The sequence below is a fragment of the Notamacropus eugenii genome, chromosome 4 (assembly GCF_028372415.1).
Source record: "Notamacropus eugenii isolate mMacEug1 chromosome 4, mMacEug1.pri_v2, whole genome shotgun sequence".
Taxonomy (NCBI): Eukaryota; Metazoa; Chordata; class Mammalia; order Diprotodontia; family Macropodidae; genus Notamacropus; species Notamacropus eugenii.
The window spans coordinates 396,294,518-396,313,688 of NC_092875.1; the positions used below are offsets into that span (position 1 = coordinate 396,294,518).

At 36.0% G+C, this 19,171-nt stretch overlaps 1 protein-coding gene across 1 annotated transcript in view; it reads left to right on the top strand.

Annotated features, from left to right (window-relative positions):
- The window catches only part of SERPINB7 (serpin family B member 7), a 39,946-nt gene extending 23,563 nt beyond the window's left edge, over positions 1-16,383 (top strand). Inside the window, exons 5-8 of the mRNA XM_072605541.1 lie at positions 3,766-3,883; positions 7,316-7,458; positions 11,048-11,194; positions 15,076-16,383. Coding sequence (XP_072461642.1) covers positions 3,766-3,883; positions 7,316-7,458; positions 11,048-11,194; positions 15,076-15,474 — 807 coding nt within the window. The 3' untranslated portion in view covers positions 15,475-16,383. The remainder of the gene's footprint in view (positions 1-3,765; positions 3,884-7,315; positions 7,459-11,047; positions 11,195-15,075) is intronic.
- The last annotated feature ends 2,788 nt before the right edge of the window (positions 16,384-19,171 follow it).

The following is a 19,171-nucleotide window of genomic DNA, read 5'->3' on the forward strand; positions in this document are numbered from 1 at the left end:
ACACATATATAATATACAGAAATATACACACTTATGTATGTATATTTATGCATACATATATACATGCATACATATATGTATCTATTGATATATATATGTATGTGTGTGTCTGTGTATGTATGTATGACCATGGGTCTCATTACTATTTGTACTCATTCTTTTGTCACTTCCTTTTCTGCCTACTTGCTAGTTCTGGTGTGAGAAAGAGTCCTCAGGAGAGAAGGTTACTGAATCAGAAATGAGAATTTGAAATCCAGAGACATTTTAATGAAGTTTTAAAAGTGAATTTGTGTTTGTGGTAGAGGCTTTCTTTTTTTCTCCATAAGGATAACTTTTCCTCTTGTATTTGGATGAAAGATTGATGGAGACATGGGGGGGGTAGGTGGGAAAGGAGGGAGATATAATACTTACTCTACACACCCTGCTAATAATAATAAGGTGCCAAGCTTCAAGCTTCCCTCTCAGCAACCACTTGGGTTAAGTCTAAGTTTATTATCTAAGAGACACACCTTTCCTGAGGGCATGGGAGGTAATGACTTTGGTTTAAAAAACTTTACTTGGTAATGAAAATAGTAATTTGCCACAGTCAATCATCTCAGGATATGATAATAGACAAACAAGAGGTAGGAGATTAAGCAGTACAAATATTAACACCTGTCTCTGAAAGAATCCTGGGAACATGGTTTGAAGAAATCTTAAGTTAAAAAAAATTAATTGACTGGTTATTATCTGCTGTTATTATCAACTGTTTAAGAAGGTATGTGATCTCAAACATTGAGTATTAAACCCAAATGAATGGCCATTTCTGGGTAGAAGGATTGGTAGTGAAGTCTCTGAAAACAAGCCACCTCTTCTGAATACAGCTACATTCAACAGGACAGAATGAAATTATCTAGTATTTCACTTAGCAAAACATCATGAGAGCAAGGCTCAGTACCCAGACTTGTATGATAACTGAATTTACAAAACAATAAACACATTTTCTAGGTTATGTAACATTCTAAAGGCACATCCAGAGGATTCTTCTATCTTTTCCTCTTTGAATTGAGCCCTCCCAACCCTGGAAGTTTGGAGATCTCAGTCTGGGTAGTGGCATTCCTTAATTGGGTGATCTTCAGAAGCCATATAAGAGCACAGAGTTTTTCTTTCCTGTGCCAATAGGATTTTCTAATCCCCAAATCAGGCCACATAAGCTGACAAATGGTAGGATGCGAGGTTGCTGAGGGTTGAGGAGTGAAAGTGAGGAGAGGAAGTAAATATACTGAATGTAGCCTGATTTTTCTAGAACTTCTGACAAAGGGAGGAAAGATATATAATGAAAGCTTGGAAAGATATAAGGGTCTAGGAACATATCTCAAGAATGGTGGAATTTGGGGCATGTTTAAAGGTGGTAGGTAAAGAACTATTAGACTGAAAAGTTGAAGTTTTGAGATTGAGGGATGATTAAATTTGCAATCTGTTGAAAAAGATTTGAGGATGTGTGATCGAGAAGTGCTCAAGTAGATATGTTGGCTTTGGCAAATTTAAAGTGTGCTTCATTATCAGAGACTGAGAGAAAGTGAGGAGTGATATCAAGGGATTTGACATGAAAGAGAATGAGAGGACAGAGCTCATATGGAATAGGCTTCAGTTTTCTCAGTAAATTAGGAAGGGAGGGTGTGAGATTTTATAGGAGAGAAGAGAAAATCTAAAATAACTTCTAGGGTGAGGAGGGGAGTGAGATACAGAATAAGTTAGGGAGGAATAAAAGAACTGCTGTACTATAGACAAAGCCCTGCTGAAGTTGGATGAATTTTAATGTTTCCAGTCATCAGGGTTTTGTGAATTCTTCTACCTCAGAGGTCCTCAAAGTGGATTGAATGATCCTGAGGGGTGGTAGTAGCCTCAGGTGTGATTGGGGAGCATTGAATAAAAATAAAGGGGCAGGTGGAAGTATAAGAAAAGAAGAAAAACATAAGAAAATTTTGAAAAGCCATTCGTACATGTTTTATCTGTTGAGTAGCAGAGTTAGAATCATAGTGATTACAATATTTTCCAAATAAACTCACAACACACAAAATGCCAGTTATAAGCGATCAGTGGTCAAGTCCACTGACAGATCTTAACAAGCAAGTGTTAGCAGGAAAGCTTGTCGCACACTGTGGGGAAGTCCAGCACGCATCTGCAGGTTTATGTGAGTGTAATGTCATGTTTACAATATGATGCTATACAGTTACATGATGCAATATTGCATCATCAAAATTTTAATGCAGGAAAACTCCCAACAAATTTACAACAGATTATACAATTGAAGATGCATAATTAAAAAAATATACTTTTTGAAATAATGCAAATTTCAAAAAACCCTTGGTTAAAGAAAGTAGATTTCCAGGGGGTTGTTAAGTAATTTTTTTTGAAAAGGGAATGTAGGCCAAATAAGTTTGTGAACCTCTGCTCTAGCTCACATTCAACAGCCCATGATTAGGAGGAAGTGAAGGAAGTGGAAAGTGGGACTAATCCAGGGCTGAGATTTGGCAAAAGATGAATGGTGTAGAACAAGGAAGAGAGATTCCAGAGCAAAGGACAATGTATAGTTGAAATGGCTAGCTAGGGTCAAGATGGGAAAGGGAAAAATAGCAAGTGAAGCCAGAGTAAGGCTAATGGCCTGAGAAAGAACTAGGTGGTATAGGTAATAGAGGTTTCAACAAGAAGGAAGAACAGATTTAGGAGGGATAATATAAATGAAGAAATAGACTATAGGAAGTTCAGGTCAGGTAGAGCAGTGGCAGTTTCTCTAATTAAGGAAGTAAGACCTTTGCGGGTAATGGTGAAATCTAGTCTATAACCATCCCTAAGTTTGACTGAAGTGGAGTGAAGGAATAGGTCATGGAATTTAAGGAGGCTGAGAATTAGGAGGTTAGGGAGTTTGCAAGAATATTTGCGTAAGTATTAAAAACATGGTTGAGAATTTCCCCAATATTCCTGGATATGGCTAATGTAATGCTAGAGATAATGTAAGGAATTTCCAGTTAATTTTCCTGCCTGAATATTGATTAATGAATTAGAAAAATTCCATGCATTTATCTTGGGGAAAAGAGAAATCCTTTTTGGAGTGGATTGTTGTTTCCTTGGTGTAGATAGCTCATGCTGCCAATGATGATCTACAGCTGTTCTGGCCCTTACAGTCTTAGTGTAGAGTTTAAGTGACTTGTCCAGTTCACATAGACAGCATATGTCAGAGGCAGGATTCGAACTCAGGTTTTCCTATCTTCAAGACCAGATCTTGCCCTACCATAGCACACTGCTTCTCCTTACATATATATATGGCCATTATATCATTCACAATGGCAAATATTCTGTTTCCAGGTGTGGAAGTGTACTTGTTTTGTTTTCTCCAAGAAAGTGGAAGGTGTGACAGAGCAAAGACATAGATCTCTCTGAGAAGAATTATTAGTTTTTTTCAGATTTCATTCTTATTCTTTATTATATTTACTGTACACAAAAGCATATAATACATTTTGCTAGGGATACTCTAGAAGATTTCTATTTTTATTTTTTAAAGGTGAAGTTATTGAATACTCAGTGATAAAGGACACTCATGAAAACTTAACTAGATATCTGGAGAAAATTACAGCTAAGTTTTGCTTAAAATACAAAGTGAGATAAAATGACACTTGTTTTCATCAAGGGGGGCCTAGGCACAGCTATCTATGAATATCTCTTCTCATGCTTATACTGTATATAGGTGGTGATTATTCTGTTAATATGAGATATTTTTTATTTTAGAATTTTTTAAAATGTGCTGGAAGCATATATAATGGCAAAGTAGAGCATGTAGACTTTACAAACTATGTAGAAGAAACCAGAAGTACAATTAACCAATGGATAGAGAATCAAACAAATGGTAAGTGTAAAAGTTTTTAAAAAAATACAATACTTGCCAAAGTGCCATGTGAATATTAAAATTTGAATTAAACCAAGAAGTTTCTTTCCTGGATAAGACAAATCCTCTTCTTATCCATAGTTGTTAATGTTGTCATTCAGTATCACTGAACTATTTCACATTCCTTTCTTTGTTTCCCCAGTGATTAACAGAGTGCCTTGCACATAGTAGGTGCTTATAATGGTATATTGACTAATTGACTATATCTTCAGTGTGTTTCAGAGTAAGGTTGATATATGAGTATCATCACCACTCATCTACACCTTAGCCAGAAAGTAATAATCTAAAGTGGTTAACTCTCTAGTCACAAAGAATATCTCACGATTACCCACAAGGATTCTACTTCCTTAATGAGAGAGCCTGCCATTGCTCTACCTGACCTAAACATCCTACTGTCTATGTTTTCCAATGTATTAACCCTCCTAAACCTATTCTTCCCTCTTGTTGAAACTTCTACTAATCCCTTTACTGCCCAGTTCTTTCTCAGGCCATTGGTCTTGCTCTCACTTAGCTAGCTTTTCTTTCCTTTCCCATCCTGACCCTAATTAGCCATTTCAGCTATACACTGTCCTCTGCCCTGGAATCTCTCTTCCTTGTCCTGCACCATTCATCTTTTGCCAAATCTCATTATTGAATTAGTCCCACTCTCCACCTCCTTCACTTCCTCCTAATCATGGGCTGTTGAATATGAGCTAGAGGAATTCACAAAACCCTGATGACTAGAAACACTAAAATTCATCTAACTTTGATTGGACTCTCTTTTTAACTCAGAGAGTTGCATGAGGCTTAAAGAAACTAAGTGACTTGCTGAGAATTACAAGATTGATAAATGTCAGAGCAGGAGTGTACACACCTGTACTCGACTCCAACTCCAGCACTCTATCCTCTATGACATTCTGGTTTGCTTACCCAAGGAAGAACCTGGGAATAATTTGTGATTGAGTATAGGAGCTCAGTTTCTTAGAGGAATGAGCCCATGTGTCAACCAAGAGATTGTGCTCTTACAAAATGCCCATGGCTAAAATTACTTTCTTCTTTTTTAAACTTAAACAAAAAGAACTCACATTTTAAAAATTTTGCATTAAACACATATGCTCCCAAGAGCATTTCCATATAAATTAAAATAGTGAAAGATAATTGCATATGAAACTGCAAGTCTGGGCTATGTACAGATTCCTTTTAGTTCGTCAATAAGCATTTATTAAGCCTTTGTGTGCAAGACACTGTGCTAAGTGCTGGAGATACAAAAAAAAAAAAAAAAACAAAGAAAAAGGAAAGGAAAAAAGGAAAGAAAATCAAGACAGTCCCTGTTCTCAAGGAGATCATAGTCCAGTAGAGGAGATAACGAGGGAGAGAAGATAGGATACACTAACATACATGTATATCATAAATTCAACTTTCCACTTTTAAAGCTGTCCTGTTTGTCCCATATCTCTTTCTGAACTGACACCTTCTGCTCATGTTTTCCAGTTTTTAAGAGGGCCTTAATCTTGTACATTACATAAAATTCAACTATGACAGAGGTGTTTCAAGGAAGATGTCTCAGAAAAGATACCTTAAGAACTTTCTCTGGCAGGTTTTGTCTTTACTTCAGATATTTTCAGTTTATTTGGAAAACTGATTAGGCATTCTGTACATTATCTTTAATTAAGCAAGGGTTTTCAGCTTAATTTGAACCATCAGTAAAGTAATGTGGTGGAAACTGCATTAAGGAATACTGCAAGTATTGCTTGAAAACAAATTTGTAAAGCACAAATATAAAATTGGCTTTGGAAAGAGAAGTTGAATGAATTAACTTGCGTACCCTCCTTGCCTCTTCTGTACATTAACTAGAATTTTGTCATTAGCTATGGGATAGCTTAAATACACTGTCTTCACAAAAATAAAGAAGATGGACAGGACATAAGTTTGTTCTTCTCCCAGGAGCCATCTGGTTGCCTATTCATAGTTAGCTAAAGACTAGAGTTCATAGTTAAATAAAAGGGTATTAGATTCTCAGTTTCTCACAAAATATTTTTATGGTTTGGTGGATCTATGATCTCACTCATGTGGATCCTCCTTTCAGTAATGTAGATCTCAACCCATCTATGTTTCTTCATTCTCATTCTTGTTCACCTACTCCAGTAAAAACTCCATAGAAGGAGTTAGCGAACCAATTGAAGTTCAGTAACATAATAGAGGGCTTCCTCTAAATGTCTTGATATTATGTGGGTACCAGTGGAACATGTGAGCTGTCCAGTAGCCATTACTGACTCTCATTATATCGTCAATCCATATCTTTTTCTTGATCATATAGTTCTTTGCTGATACCTTTTCAGTACTGTAGTGAAATTCTTTTTCTGGTAATGAATTGGACCCAATGGGTGCTTCTCCATTTTCCTTTGGATGACTCACAACCATAATTCTTTAGAAAAGCTTGCATTCTATGATTCATAACCACTCAACATCACTGGAAGATGATTGGTGCTAAAAAGATGAGCCTTTATTTCAAGGAGTCATCCAAGGTCATTAAAAGTACCCTGCAGTTTCTCAGATTTAGTGCAGCCCAACTTACCAATTCTGTATTTATTACTTTTCTTTTCTACACATGCAAATATCATTAATTGGTCTGGGTCTTGATAAGTAAATAAATTTAGCATAGGCATTTAGGAAATGAATATTAGCTTCAAGATCCTAGTGAGTTAAAAAAGTTGTCTTCTTGATCTTATCTTCTCCAGTCTAGGCACAGTGTTCAACACATAGCAGTATCTTGTTAATGTTTGTCGAATATATGGCCTTTTTCTGGTATGTTTGTTCTCCCTTGCTACCTATCCATGAATCTACAACTGATAAACACTACTACTTGTATCTATTATATCTTCTTACAATGTTCCTTTTATTGACTGATTCCTTGCAAGGAATTGGCAGGAACTGATTCCTGGTTTGGGATTCAACTCTGCCTTACTCCACCCTACAGTCAAGTATCCTTCAGGCTTGGTCACCTATGACCAATGCGTTTAATAGTAGTCTTTCTCTGTACCTCATAAAGTGGCTCTGAAGTTCAAAAGAGATCAGATGTGTGACATATCCTTGTAATGATAGACAATTGTATAAATGTGACTTATTGCATTTATTAAGCTGTTTAATTCAGAATTTGAGAGTGTGAACATTTCAGAAAGCTCCTGATAGAATATTTCACCAAGAAATATTTCCTCATCTTTTTTTTTCAACTGTACAGAACCAAAATAATAGCTGAATTTTCAGATATTGTAATGATTATGAGCTATACTAAGGACAGGGTCTGGGAGTCTGACTGAAAAGTTCTGTTATTTTATTGAAGAAGTCTTATCTTGTTGAGTGTTATTATCTTATTCAAAGCAAAACATTTCTTTTGTCCTCAATGTTTTTCAAAAGGCAAAATCAAGGAAATCTGTCCAGTGGGTAGCATTAGCTCATCCTCAGTAATGGTGCTGGTGAATGCTGTGTACTTCAAAGGAAAATGGAATGCGCCATTCACTAAAAGTGAAACCATAACTTGTCCTTTCAAGTCCTCCAAGGTATGTGAATTTCTATTACGTGTATGATGTCTTTGGATATTCATCCTTAGTGAAAACATGTGATTATACAAGTACTGTGTTCAAATGGTTGATGAAAACTCGCATTTTCTCTGTATTACTAAAAGCAGGAAGCCATGTGTTTGTAGTGTCAAATTATCCAACTTTGTACCTTATAATGTTCATTCATTTAACAAAAATTTATAAGTGATGGGAAGGAGGGAAAATCACTTTTTTTCATTGAAAATATTAAATTTAAAAACAAGGCAACAATACCCCCCCCCCCCCCCATATTTATTGATCATTTCCTCTGGATTGACCTCTCTATAAGGTTCTGGGGCATTTGGAAAGAGAGATATTTAAATTTAGATTAAAATACCCTTGTTCTAATTGAACCTATACTCTGTGCAGCAAAGAATGAAAACTATAGTTCTTCAAGGCATTTGGCTATATTTAAAAGGAATTCAAATATGGGAGTATTATTTTTAAGATAGTAATTTACTTGAGGCAAATTGAAAATGTCTATTCTTAGTTTTTGGGTTTTCATATAACCTGCAAGTCTGCCATTTGTAACTGTATACAAATACCTTTTACTATTCATTGACTTATCACCTCACTACAGGGTCTACTGAATTGCTAGGAAACAATTATTTTAAAAATAAAACTTTTAAATCATGAAGTTAATAATCAATAACAAATGCAGTTATTTCAACATGCAAAAAAGACTGTATATGAAACAGACCTTCTAAAAATGTACAGTTTGTATTAATAAATCCCCCCTTATGTAATTAGACATGTTTCTTACAGTGTGTTTGACAATATAATATATAATATATGTAAATAAAAAATGATATTTTCCCAATGTAGTCAGGTTTCTGTGGGGATTTGGAGGTTTGGCCAAAGTTGAAAAAGATTTGCCTAGGTTACTATTACAGGAAGGGAATAAGAATTTTTTTAAATTAAAAAATATTAAGCTTAAAAACAAAGTATAAAGAAAGACCCTAAACATTTTAGATCTTTTACTCTGGATTGACCACTGTACCAGGCTCTGGGGTGTTTGGGAGGGGAGATATTTAAACCTAGAGTAAGAAATAACACCATTTCTCTAACTGAATGTATATTTTTGCAGCAGCGTTCCCTCTAGCTGACCCCCACCTTTGGAATGTGGGTGGTGATAGACTTTTCCAGATAATCTCTTTTTCTTCCCATTGAGCAGATCCCACTCTCTAGGCATCATCTTGAACTCTATCTCTACAAAGACATTTATTCCCCTATGTGTATAAAAATAATGCTAATAAAATCATTTGTACTTGTTATCAACCAAGGACACAATTAAAATGAAAATTTAATTTAAAAAATCATCATTTTTTTTTTTGTAGCAATACTTTGGATTTTATCATGAAGTGATAGCAGATAGCAAAGCCAATTGATTCACTTTTCACCTAAGGGTTGGGAGATCCCTACTCTCAACTCTTGTCTGCTTCAAAACATTTATATAAAACATAATTTTAGAAATCTTTGTCAATATGATTCTCTCTCATTTGTCTCAGAAGCCTCCAGTCAGGAAGTGGAGAGGAGGAAAAATACTCATTTTGTCCTGCCATTCACATAGAAAAGGTCTCATCTTCTCTCTCTTTATCTCCATTACTCTACCTATCCCTTCACAAATAATGGATCATAAAACCAGGCGCAATTAAGATCTATCATGTTTTTATCTGAATTACTTATGGTAGTAATTAAGACAGAAAGTACGAACCAGATTTATAGAACAGGAATACTCTGGAATAAATGTCTACTGTCTTAGATAGAATTAAGAAGAGAAGGGAGACAGTTACTTTCCCATCTGGAATTTATCTAAAGTCAGTAAATATTAGTTGCTTATGCAACATCTCCTTGGTGTTTTTGACTCTCTCATCTTCCCCCTGAAAGTAGAAAGACTCCAATGTCCAGAGTTCTAACAGCAGCTCCATAGCAACTGTGTCACCTCAACACCCAGTAATGAGTCTCCTTTAGTAACTTCTCTCAATAACTAGTTTCTCAATCCATCTCTTGACTCATCATCATTCTCTGTGTTAAAGTTCTATCAAAACATTTTCTTCCTGTTCCATTATCCTGGTGCATATCTCCTCAAGAGAGCAAGACAAAAGATTCTGTTCAGATCAGCAGAACTTCATCATCCATTATGCCTTTGCCTATTTCAGAGAGGCCTCACGGGTTGAACCAATTGTTATGTATTATCTATGTTTAGTTGGTAACGTTTTAGGCAACTGCTTACCCACAAAACATCCAGATAAAATCTCTTTACGTAGGGTCTCTTCTGGGATCACTAACACCTCAAGTACAATCGATATCATTAGAGTTGATGAAAATTAAGTAGAAAAATAAAGTCTTATTTTATTTTTTCTTATGAAAGGAGCAGGTTAAAGGCTATTTCCTCCTCCTCCTCCTCCTCCTCCTCCTCCTCCTCCTCCTCCTCCTCCTCCTCCTCCTTCTTCTTCTTCTTCTTCTTCTTCTTCTTCTTCTTCTTCTTCTCCTCCTCCTCCTCCTCTTCCTCCTCCTCCTTCCTCTTCTTCTTCTTCTCCTCCTCTTTTTCTTTCTTCTTCTAGTTCTTCTCCTCCTCCTCCTCTTTTTCCTCCTCTTTCTTCTCTCTCTCTCTTTCTGTTCCTTGTTTTCCTATCCTCTTTCTGTGTTGTCTCCAGGCATGTACAATCCTCTCCCATCCTTAAAAAACAAAAACCTTCTCTTAACTCTATCACCCACTCAAACTTTCTTCATATGTCTCTCCTCTCTTTCATAAACTCCTAGTGGGAAAAACACACCTGTCTACATTCCTTGACTTCATTTCTTCACTTCCAATTCAGTTCTCAACTTTTTATAATCTGGCTTCCAATCCTACCAGTACAGTGAAACTGCCCTTTCCAAAGTCACCAACAATCTCTTAATTGCTAAATCCAGTCATCTTAGTTGTCATTCTAACCTATCTTCATGTACCAAGTTCAAAGTACTCCTCACATACTTGTCATTCCAGACAAACTGCCTTGTTTCCTGTGTTCCCTGTACATGCCATTCCATTTCTTGCCTCTGTCCCTTTATGTAGGTTGTCCTCCATTACCAGAATACTCCTCCCTCCCCACTTCCTTCTCTTGGAATTCCTAGCTCAAGTCTAGGGTTATGGCAAATGAATAGGCATAATAGAACTTTCCTGATTATCCCAGTAGTTAGCTGCCTCCCTCCCAATTATTTTGGTTTTATTTTATGTATGTTTTGTATTGGTTTAATTGTCTGTATGTTTTTTCTTCCAAGTAGAACATAAACATCTTGATGTCGAAACAGTTGAGACTATGCTTTTTATCTTTGTATGTCTAGTGCACCTAACCACAATCCCCTGGTGCACAAAGACACTTAATAAATGCTTGTCAAGTTAAAATAGTGACATGATACAACACTTTTGTTTCTTCATTCCATAGTAATTTTATGGCAGAAGCCCCTTAAGGATCAAAAACTAAGCAAATATTTCAGAAGTGTTCTAAGTATACTCTGCCGAGAATATGAGAGAGAAGGTTTCAACTATATTCTTTACTTTTTTTTACAGTGCCCAGGGAAAATGGTCAACCTTATGCATCAAGAACGCAAGTTTAACATGACTATCATTAATGACCCAGATATGCAGGTCCTTGAGCTCAGATATGTTGGTGGAATGAACATGTACATACTACTACCTGAAAATAGTCTGCCAGAGGTAAGCTATGCTGAATGTGGAACATACAAGGAGAACCAGCGACTAATGACTTCTTTGGGGATACAACCAATTGTTTTAATTTAGAAACAATTATATATGTCTGAAATTGGAAGAGACCTCAGAAGCCATCAAGTCCAATCCCTTCCTATTAAAGATAAAGAAATTATGGTCCGGAAATATAAGCAACTTGCTAAAGGTGACACAGGGAGTGTAGGATTTGAACCCAACTCTTTTAATTCTTTAGCTGATGTATTAGATAATGGTGGTTCTCCAGCTTTTTGATTTACACCCTTGAACAATAGTGAAGACTCCAAAAAATGTGTTTATGTTGGTTAGGGTTATCAATATTTACCAAATTGGAAATTACAATGCCTTAGTATTGTTATAAAAACAGTTCTGACTTTGTGAACTCCCTGAAAAGGTCTTGGGGACCCCCCATGGTTCACAGGCTACTTTGAGAATTGCTATCTTATGATATGATTCCTACTTAGACCCCTGACTTTCAAATTTTGGAATGAAGGAAATGTCTATCCAAAAATCATTGTATTGTCAAGTGTACCATTTTTATCCAGTTCCATTTTAATAACTTACTTGGCATAAACAGAATAAGAAATAGAGGTAAAAGTGAAATTGTTAAATCTGTGGTCATACTAAGAGTGGTTCACATTTATGTGACGGTCCACAGTTTGAAAAGTGATTTTTCCCTAACAATAGAATGCAGTAGTTGGTGCAAGTTTTTTTTTTCTTTCCTTTCTAGATAGGCAGAAGAAAGGTTTAGAGTTTTCAGCATCTATGTAGCTAGTAAATAGCAAAACTTGTGAATGAACTCAATTCTGCTCTGTCTTCTTACTCCGTTGATTAGTTTTTCCAGTATATGTCTTAATCAAGGAGGAATGAAAATATCTGAGAATTATTTTGCCACTATTATGATGGGCTCAGTAATATACTTTGAACATTTATTTTATATTTTTATGCATATATATACATATATTTGTATTTTTACTATATATACACACATATATGTATATGGATGTGTGTACATATATAGCCAGATCTCAATGATCTGCATTCGTGGAGTCAGAAACTGGCAGTTCTGCCAGAGTAGTAGAAAGTTCAGAAGATATTTATTCTTAGACTTGTATTCATCAAATGATTTGATTCCATCAGTAGCATCAGATTTATTTAACATTAAAATCCTATTTTTTTCTTAATATGATTTTAAACCATTTTTATTTTAGACTTAAATACATGACAAAAGAAAAAGAAACATTGTAAGCTTAATATTAAAAAATATAAAATAAGCAAAAAAAATCATGTGCATAACAGAATGTAAGAGAGGATTCAAAATATGTAGCAATAAATTTACATTTCAACAAAGCCTATATAACAAAGACTACATGTTGTGTCAAGAGCTGTCCATCTTTTCTTTGCTTCCTTGCAGGTTTTCTGTTTTCTGCTGTGCACTTTTTATTTTGTTCTTTTTCCCCCTTCTTCCTCACTTCCACTACAATTAAGGATGGAGATATACACACACACACACACACACACACATCTATATATCTATATATCATATATATATACACACATACATATGCATATACATATATACACATAATACATACATACATAAACATATACTTTCCCTAACAGATTCTACTCCTAATCTTTATTTTTATACATATCTCATTTCCTATACCTCCTGACTTCTCTACTTTACTTCTACTCACCTCCTTGCCCTCCTATTTCTTAATCTGCCTTCGAGGATCCCTCCCTTATCCTTCTTCTTAATATGATTTTTATAGAACCTAACATTACGGTCAACTAGGTGGCACAAGGTCTGAATTCAGGAAGACCTGAGTTCAAATCTGGCCTCAGACATTTACTAGCTGTGTGACCCTTGACAAGTCCCTTAACCCTGTTTGCCTCAGTCTCCTCATCTGTAAAAGGAGCTAGAGAGAGAAATGGAAAACCACTCTAATGTCTTTGCCACAAAACCCACAAATGGGATCATAAAAACTCAGGCATGGCTAAAATGACTGAATAAAACATTAGCCTCAGACTAATATTAAGATTTATTTTGTATCCCTGAAAAGCATAAGTTCAGGAAGGATAGGTGCCTCCAAAGTAGGCCACATGATGGGAAATGCAAGCCTAGGATCAGAGGATCATAGACCTAGAATTAGAAGGGATCTAAGGGGCCAACTTGTCCAACTCCATCATTTTTTTTACAGATGAGGAAACTGAGGCCCAGACCATTTAAGTAACTTAAGTGTGGTATAGAGCATCAGAGGCAGAATTCCTATAGGATCACAGATCTGAAATTAGAGGGGCTCTCAGAGGCCTACCAGTCCAGCTATATAAATAAGGAAACTAGAGCTCAGAGGGGTCAAGTGGCTTGACCAGGGTTCCAAAGGTAGTAAACTTTTAGAGGGATGATTTGAATCTAGAACCACTGACTTCAGAATCAACATACTTTGGACTGTTTCATGCTGCCTACAACAGTTGTTGTGGATTCTTCACAAAGTAGATAATCTACATAATAGAAAATCAAAAGCCAAAGACCATCATGGAAGGAAGATTGGATTGGAACCGTGTTTTGAGCCCTGTTTTTGCTGTGTGCAACCTCCATGACCTTGGAAAAGTTCTTTAATCTTCCAGAGCCTCATTATCCTCATAAGTCAAATGCAGCTATTTAGCTCATGTGGCTGTGAAAAAATGCTTTATTTACCCTACGATGTTATATAAACTTGAGCTACTACTATTAAAAGGTGTAGCTAAGTGATGAAGTGGGATAGAGTGCCAGGCCTGAAGTCAGGAAGACTCACTTTCCTGATTCCAAATCTGGGCTTCAGACACTCACTAGCTATATGAAACTGAGCAAGTCATTTAAATCTCTTTGCCTCAGTTTCCTCATGTGTAAAATGATCTGGAAAAGGAAATGGCAAACCACTACAATATATTTGAAAAAAATAACCCAAATGGGGTCATTAGAATCAGATGTGACTGAAAAATGACTGAATAATTATTTTTAAAATGTAAATAGCATGTGGTGATATAAATATTACTTCTTTGATAGAAATCTAGTAAATGCAAGGACTATAAAATTTCACTAAGAAACAAGATATTATAAGGAATGTATGTATACAATATTCTATTAAAAATGTATGGGAAAAAATTCACACAAACATTCTTCCTCCTCTTCACCTGGCATAAATTATAAGCATCTTTCAATTATCCTGAGGATGATTGCTTTTGTTTTTAAATTATCCCAACCTTTTTCTCCTCCTCTTCTTCCCAGATTTGGGCTACATTTCTATGGCTGGATCTGGGCAAGAAAAGGAGGTGAAATTCTTGTGTCAATTTTACTGTATGTTAGTAATGCTAATAAAATTTCTGGAGCAAGAGAATGGGGCAGCCCCTAACTTTAATCACATACTCTCCCCTTCCCCTTGTCCCAGACACATATTTTATAACTAATTTTCAGAGAAGCCAAGTGACTTATGCAAAGATTTGCAGGACACAGCCACTAAGTATCAGAGGCAGGACTTCAAATCTAGTATATAGTTCATCACATGGCATTGCTTTAGGTACACATTCTTTTTTTTTTTTTTTTTTACATACATATAAGGGTTTTACATACAAGCTTCTCTCTCATAGGTCAAAATTTTCTTGAAAATCACCTTTTGTCCTGAATAAGCTTCTATAAGCTTTTGTGATGAGTCTGTTGTGTCCCTGAGCCTCAGTCTCTCATGGTCTATATCTGACTTGAATTCTATCACTCTAGAAATACTTGTTAATGCTTAACACACAGTGCTGACTATGTCTTGAAATTGGTTGTTTCGTACAATACCTAATTTAAATGGCCTATGACTTCTCCCCAGGTTGAAAATAAACTGACCTATAAGAATTTAATGGACTGGACCAACCCCAAAAGAATGAAGCTACAGTCTGTGGAAGTATTTATTCCTCGTTTCAAGATTGAAGAAACTTATCAAGTCAAGAGATATTTGAAAGCTCTGGGAATGACATATGCCTTTGATGAATCAAAAGCAGATCTTTCTGGAATTGCTTCAGGAGGACGTTTATATTTATCAAAAATGCTGCACAAATCCTATGTAGACATTACTGAAGATGGCACTGAGGCAGCAGCTGCCTCTGGAGATGTTATTGTAGAAAAGCAGCTCCCAGAATCAGCTTTATTTAGGGCTGATCACCCATTCCTGTTTATCATCAGAAAGAATGACATCATTTTGTTTGCTGGCAAAGTCTTATGCCCTTGAAATCTAGGGGTTGGATTGTGTGTGTGTATGTGTGTGTGTGTGTGTGTGTGTGTGTGTGTGTTTTTCAGTGCATAGTGACTTCCTGCTTAAATTATCCCTGGTTCATGAGGGAACAATCATAAGTGGATAGAATTAAAATCACATGGGAAGGCCGAGTGTTTCCCTTATATTACTTTTCTCCTAACATTAGTTTCATTACTTAATAAAAAGAGATTGGCAAGCACACAAACTAACTGATTCACTACTGCCCAACACTTTCTGACCCATCCATTTCATTGGTAGCCTCACTAATGGCTGCCATTTTCCTTACCTCCATGCATGTCCATGCACTACATCTCTCTAGCCACTCAAAATGGATTATGTAGCAGCATAATTGGAATGTTCAAAGTAAAATTTCCAGGCAATAAAAGAGAAGCTACATTCTTCAACTTATTTTCCTAAACTTTGCACGTGCCACAGGCATTCTAATTGGATTATAAATATTCTAGAAAGCCAATACATGTAGCTTTAAATATGTCTAAAGGACAACTTTTATTTTGCTGACCTGAGGTTATGACAGAATTCTCTTTAATATAGTTATTCTAGTTCATGGTTCTAAAGTGTAAATTGAAGTTAATCAGATTATAACTTTTTTAAAAATGGGAATAAAAAGAAATCCCCATACATAAATATATTTAAGGTGATAGCTATTTGTCTCTTCCTATCAGGTGAAACATGTGGAGGACTTAACTTGTATATATTCTTTTGTTTTCTTTTTTCCTAGTACTCGTGTTCAGTAATTAAATCTTGTTACTTCTTTGTTTCATTCAGTATATTGCTAGTTAATATTTTCAAAATGTCTTGTTTGATATATTCTCTAGTTAATAAGATTTTACTTCATTTACCTGAATAAAGAATCATTGAACTCTCTTGACTGGGTGAATGTCTAATAGTATTTCATGGAATAAACTTGCTTTCTGAATTTTCATAGAATCATAAATGCCTCAGTGGTAAGAGATCCCCAAACCATCTAATCCAATTCGTATCTGACCCAGAATTCTCTTGGCAACATCCCTACTAAGTACCCAACCAACTTTTGCTTAAAGATTTCTAAATGGGGTGGAGCCCACTATTTCCTAAGGCAGCCAATTCCAATTTCTCTTGCCTTTGTTAGCACATTCTTCCTCACATTGAATTCATATGTGCTACTTTGCACCCACAATCTACTCCTTCTGGTTTTAGACTCTGGGCCTGAGCAAACCAAACTGCCTTCCACAAGACAGTAGCCCTTCAAATACTTGAAGGGAGCCATTATGTCCTTGCTATGTTTCCTCTTCTCAAGATTAAATATCCCTAGTCCTTACAAACAATTCTTACATAGCATTAGCTTGTGACCTTTAGAAATCCTCATCACCAGTTCATCAACATCCTTCTTAAGATGAGTTGGCCAAAACTGAACATAATATTCTAGATGTAACCTGGCCAGGACAGAGTATCCCAGAACTTTCATTTTTGTCATTATGGAAATTCTTCCTCTCAGTGGAGCCTAAGATACTGTTTTAATTTACTTATATGGCATACCACACTTTTGATTCACACATATTTCCCTCCTCTTATACTCATAAAGCTAATTTTTTAAACCCAAGTAGAGGACTTGACCTCCATCCCTATTAAATTTAATCTTATTGCACACAGTCTAACGTTCTAATCTGTCAAGACTCTTTGACAATTAACATATAAGCTATCCCTTGTAGATTTCTATAATTTGCAAATGTTATAAATGTGCTCTCTATGTTTTCATTCAAGTCATTGAGAAAATAAATCAAACAGTCTGGGGTAAAGGACAACCTTGAGACCATTTAAGCAAAGACTTCCCTCCATGTTGACATCAACCCATTATTGATTTAACCATTCTGGTTCTAGGGTAAGCAGACATTGTAAATGAAAAACATAGCTTCTTCTGCTAAGAAAATATTTTGTTTAATTGTATCAAGCATTGATCACAACTCATTGCATATGGTAGCACATTTTTAAAAAAAAAGAATTGTACAGGCGATTGAATAATTTTTTAAAATTTGAAAACTGATGGACTTTTTCAGTTGTTTCTAAATTAATTATTATAGCCCACAGGATTTATTTAAAGGAGACATCAGTACAAAAATTAATTTAAGAATTAGTGGAAAGAGGTTTGATCCAATTTCTAATTAAATATAAAGTAATACTATATCAAGTTTTTACCTCATAAGTGTTGATTGTTGGGGCAGCAAGGTGGTGTAATGGACAGAGCATTGGAGTCAGGAAGGCCTGATTTCAAACTCAGTCTTGGATACTTACTAGCTGTGTGACCCTCGACAAGTTACTTAACCTGTTTTCTTCAGTTTCCTTATCTATAAAATGAGCTGAAGAAGGAAATGGCAAACCACTCCAATATTTTTGGCCAAATAGGGTCACAAAGAGTCAGAACCAACTGAAATGACTGAACAACAACAGTGATTGCTGATAGGAAAAGAACCAGAGAAACCACAGATACACATAAAGATTGGAAAAGTGTCCCTATAGTGGAAGTAAACACATGATATTTTATCATTTGAGAGGAGTCAAAAGATACTATCATCTTTCCAGCCTCAAACATCTAACCATCAGCCACCCACATTCCAGAAGTTCTAGCATTCTTCCAATGTCCTTTAAGGAGCTCTATATTTTAACTGGATTGAGGGCCCTTGGAAGAGTTAACAATTAGTAGGGATTGTTATTTTTCTGATTGATCAACCATCATTTGACACCCAATAAAGCAAGATCTTGAGGGATTAGAAGACAACAAACTTTCATTGTGGGAGAGGTCAGTGAACACAATGTTCAGTGCCAAGTCATACTTAACAAATTCAAAAGACTTTTTAAAAATCACTTACAATGTACAAGGCACTATGCTAAGCACCAGACAGTTGGTGAACTCAAGAACTTTCAAACAAATAAAGCATTTAGACCTCATTAGTACAAGGAGGGAGGCAGGCAATTGATCAGTGAAAGAAGTAACAGAGCACCTGCAATCAATGACTCTGAGGAGGGCACCAACTTTTTTCCCATGCTGGGCATAAGCTAGAGGGACTTCACTGTTGGCATTTCAGACAGGTCTTCTCGACACCTCTTACATTGTAGAACATTATAGTAATGGAGGAAGGAAAGAGACAGAGAGGACTGTGCAGCTAGGAGCTACACAAGGAGCTACTCATGTGATCCAAGTATTCTTGGGTATTTTTCTCCCAGTATCAGTGGGTACTAGTTGAGTATATTCCTGGGTGATTCCTGTGGACAGTGATGCTTCTGCACTTCTTAAGGTCCAAGGAACACGATACCTCAAAAGGATCGAATGGTGATGAATCTATGTCACAAAGTCAGCAATAGTTACTTACATGAAAACCTCTGCTGAATCATTCTCTCATCCCCAGGGCATGACTGTCATAGATCAGTGTCTTCTGACAGTTAATGGTTGTGGGAATCAATGATCACTAAAAGAAAATGTATTTTCATCAAAATGAGTCGTGCTAGACTAACCTCAATTCTTTTCTTGATAGAGTAGATTGGGGAAGCCGCTAGCCATAACAGATGACAATATTGCAAGGCAAAGAGAAGCATTCAACAAAATCTCTCAGGCTTTTCCTGTAGAGGTAAATGTTGTTCAGTGATGAGAGGACTAGTTGACTTCTGAGGTCCCTTCCAA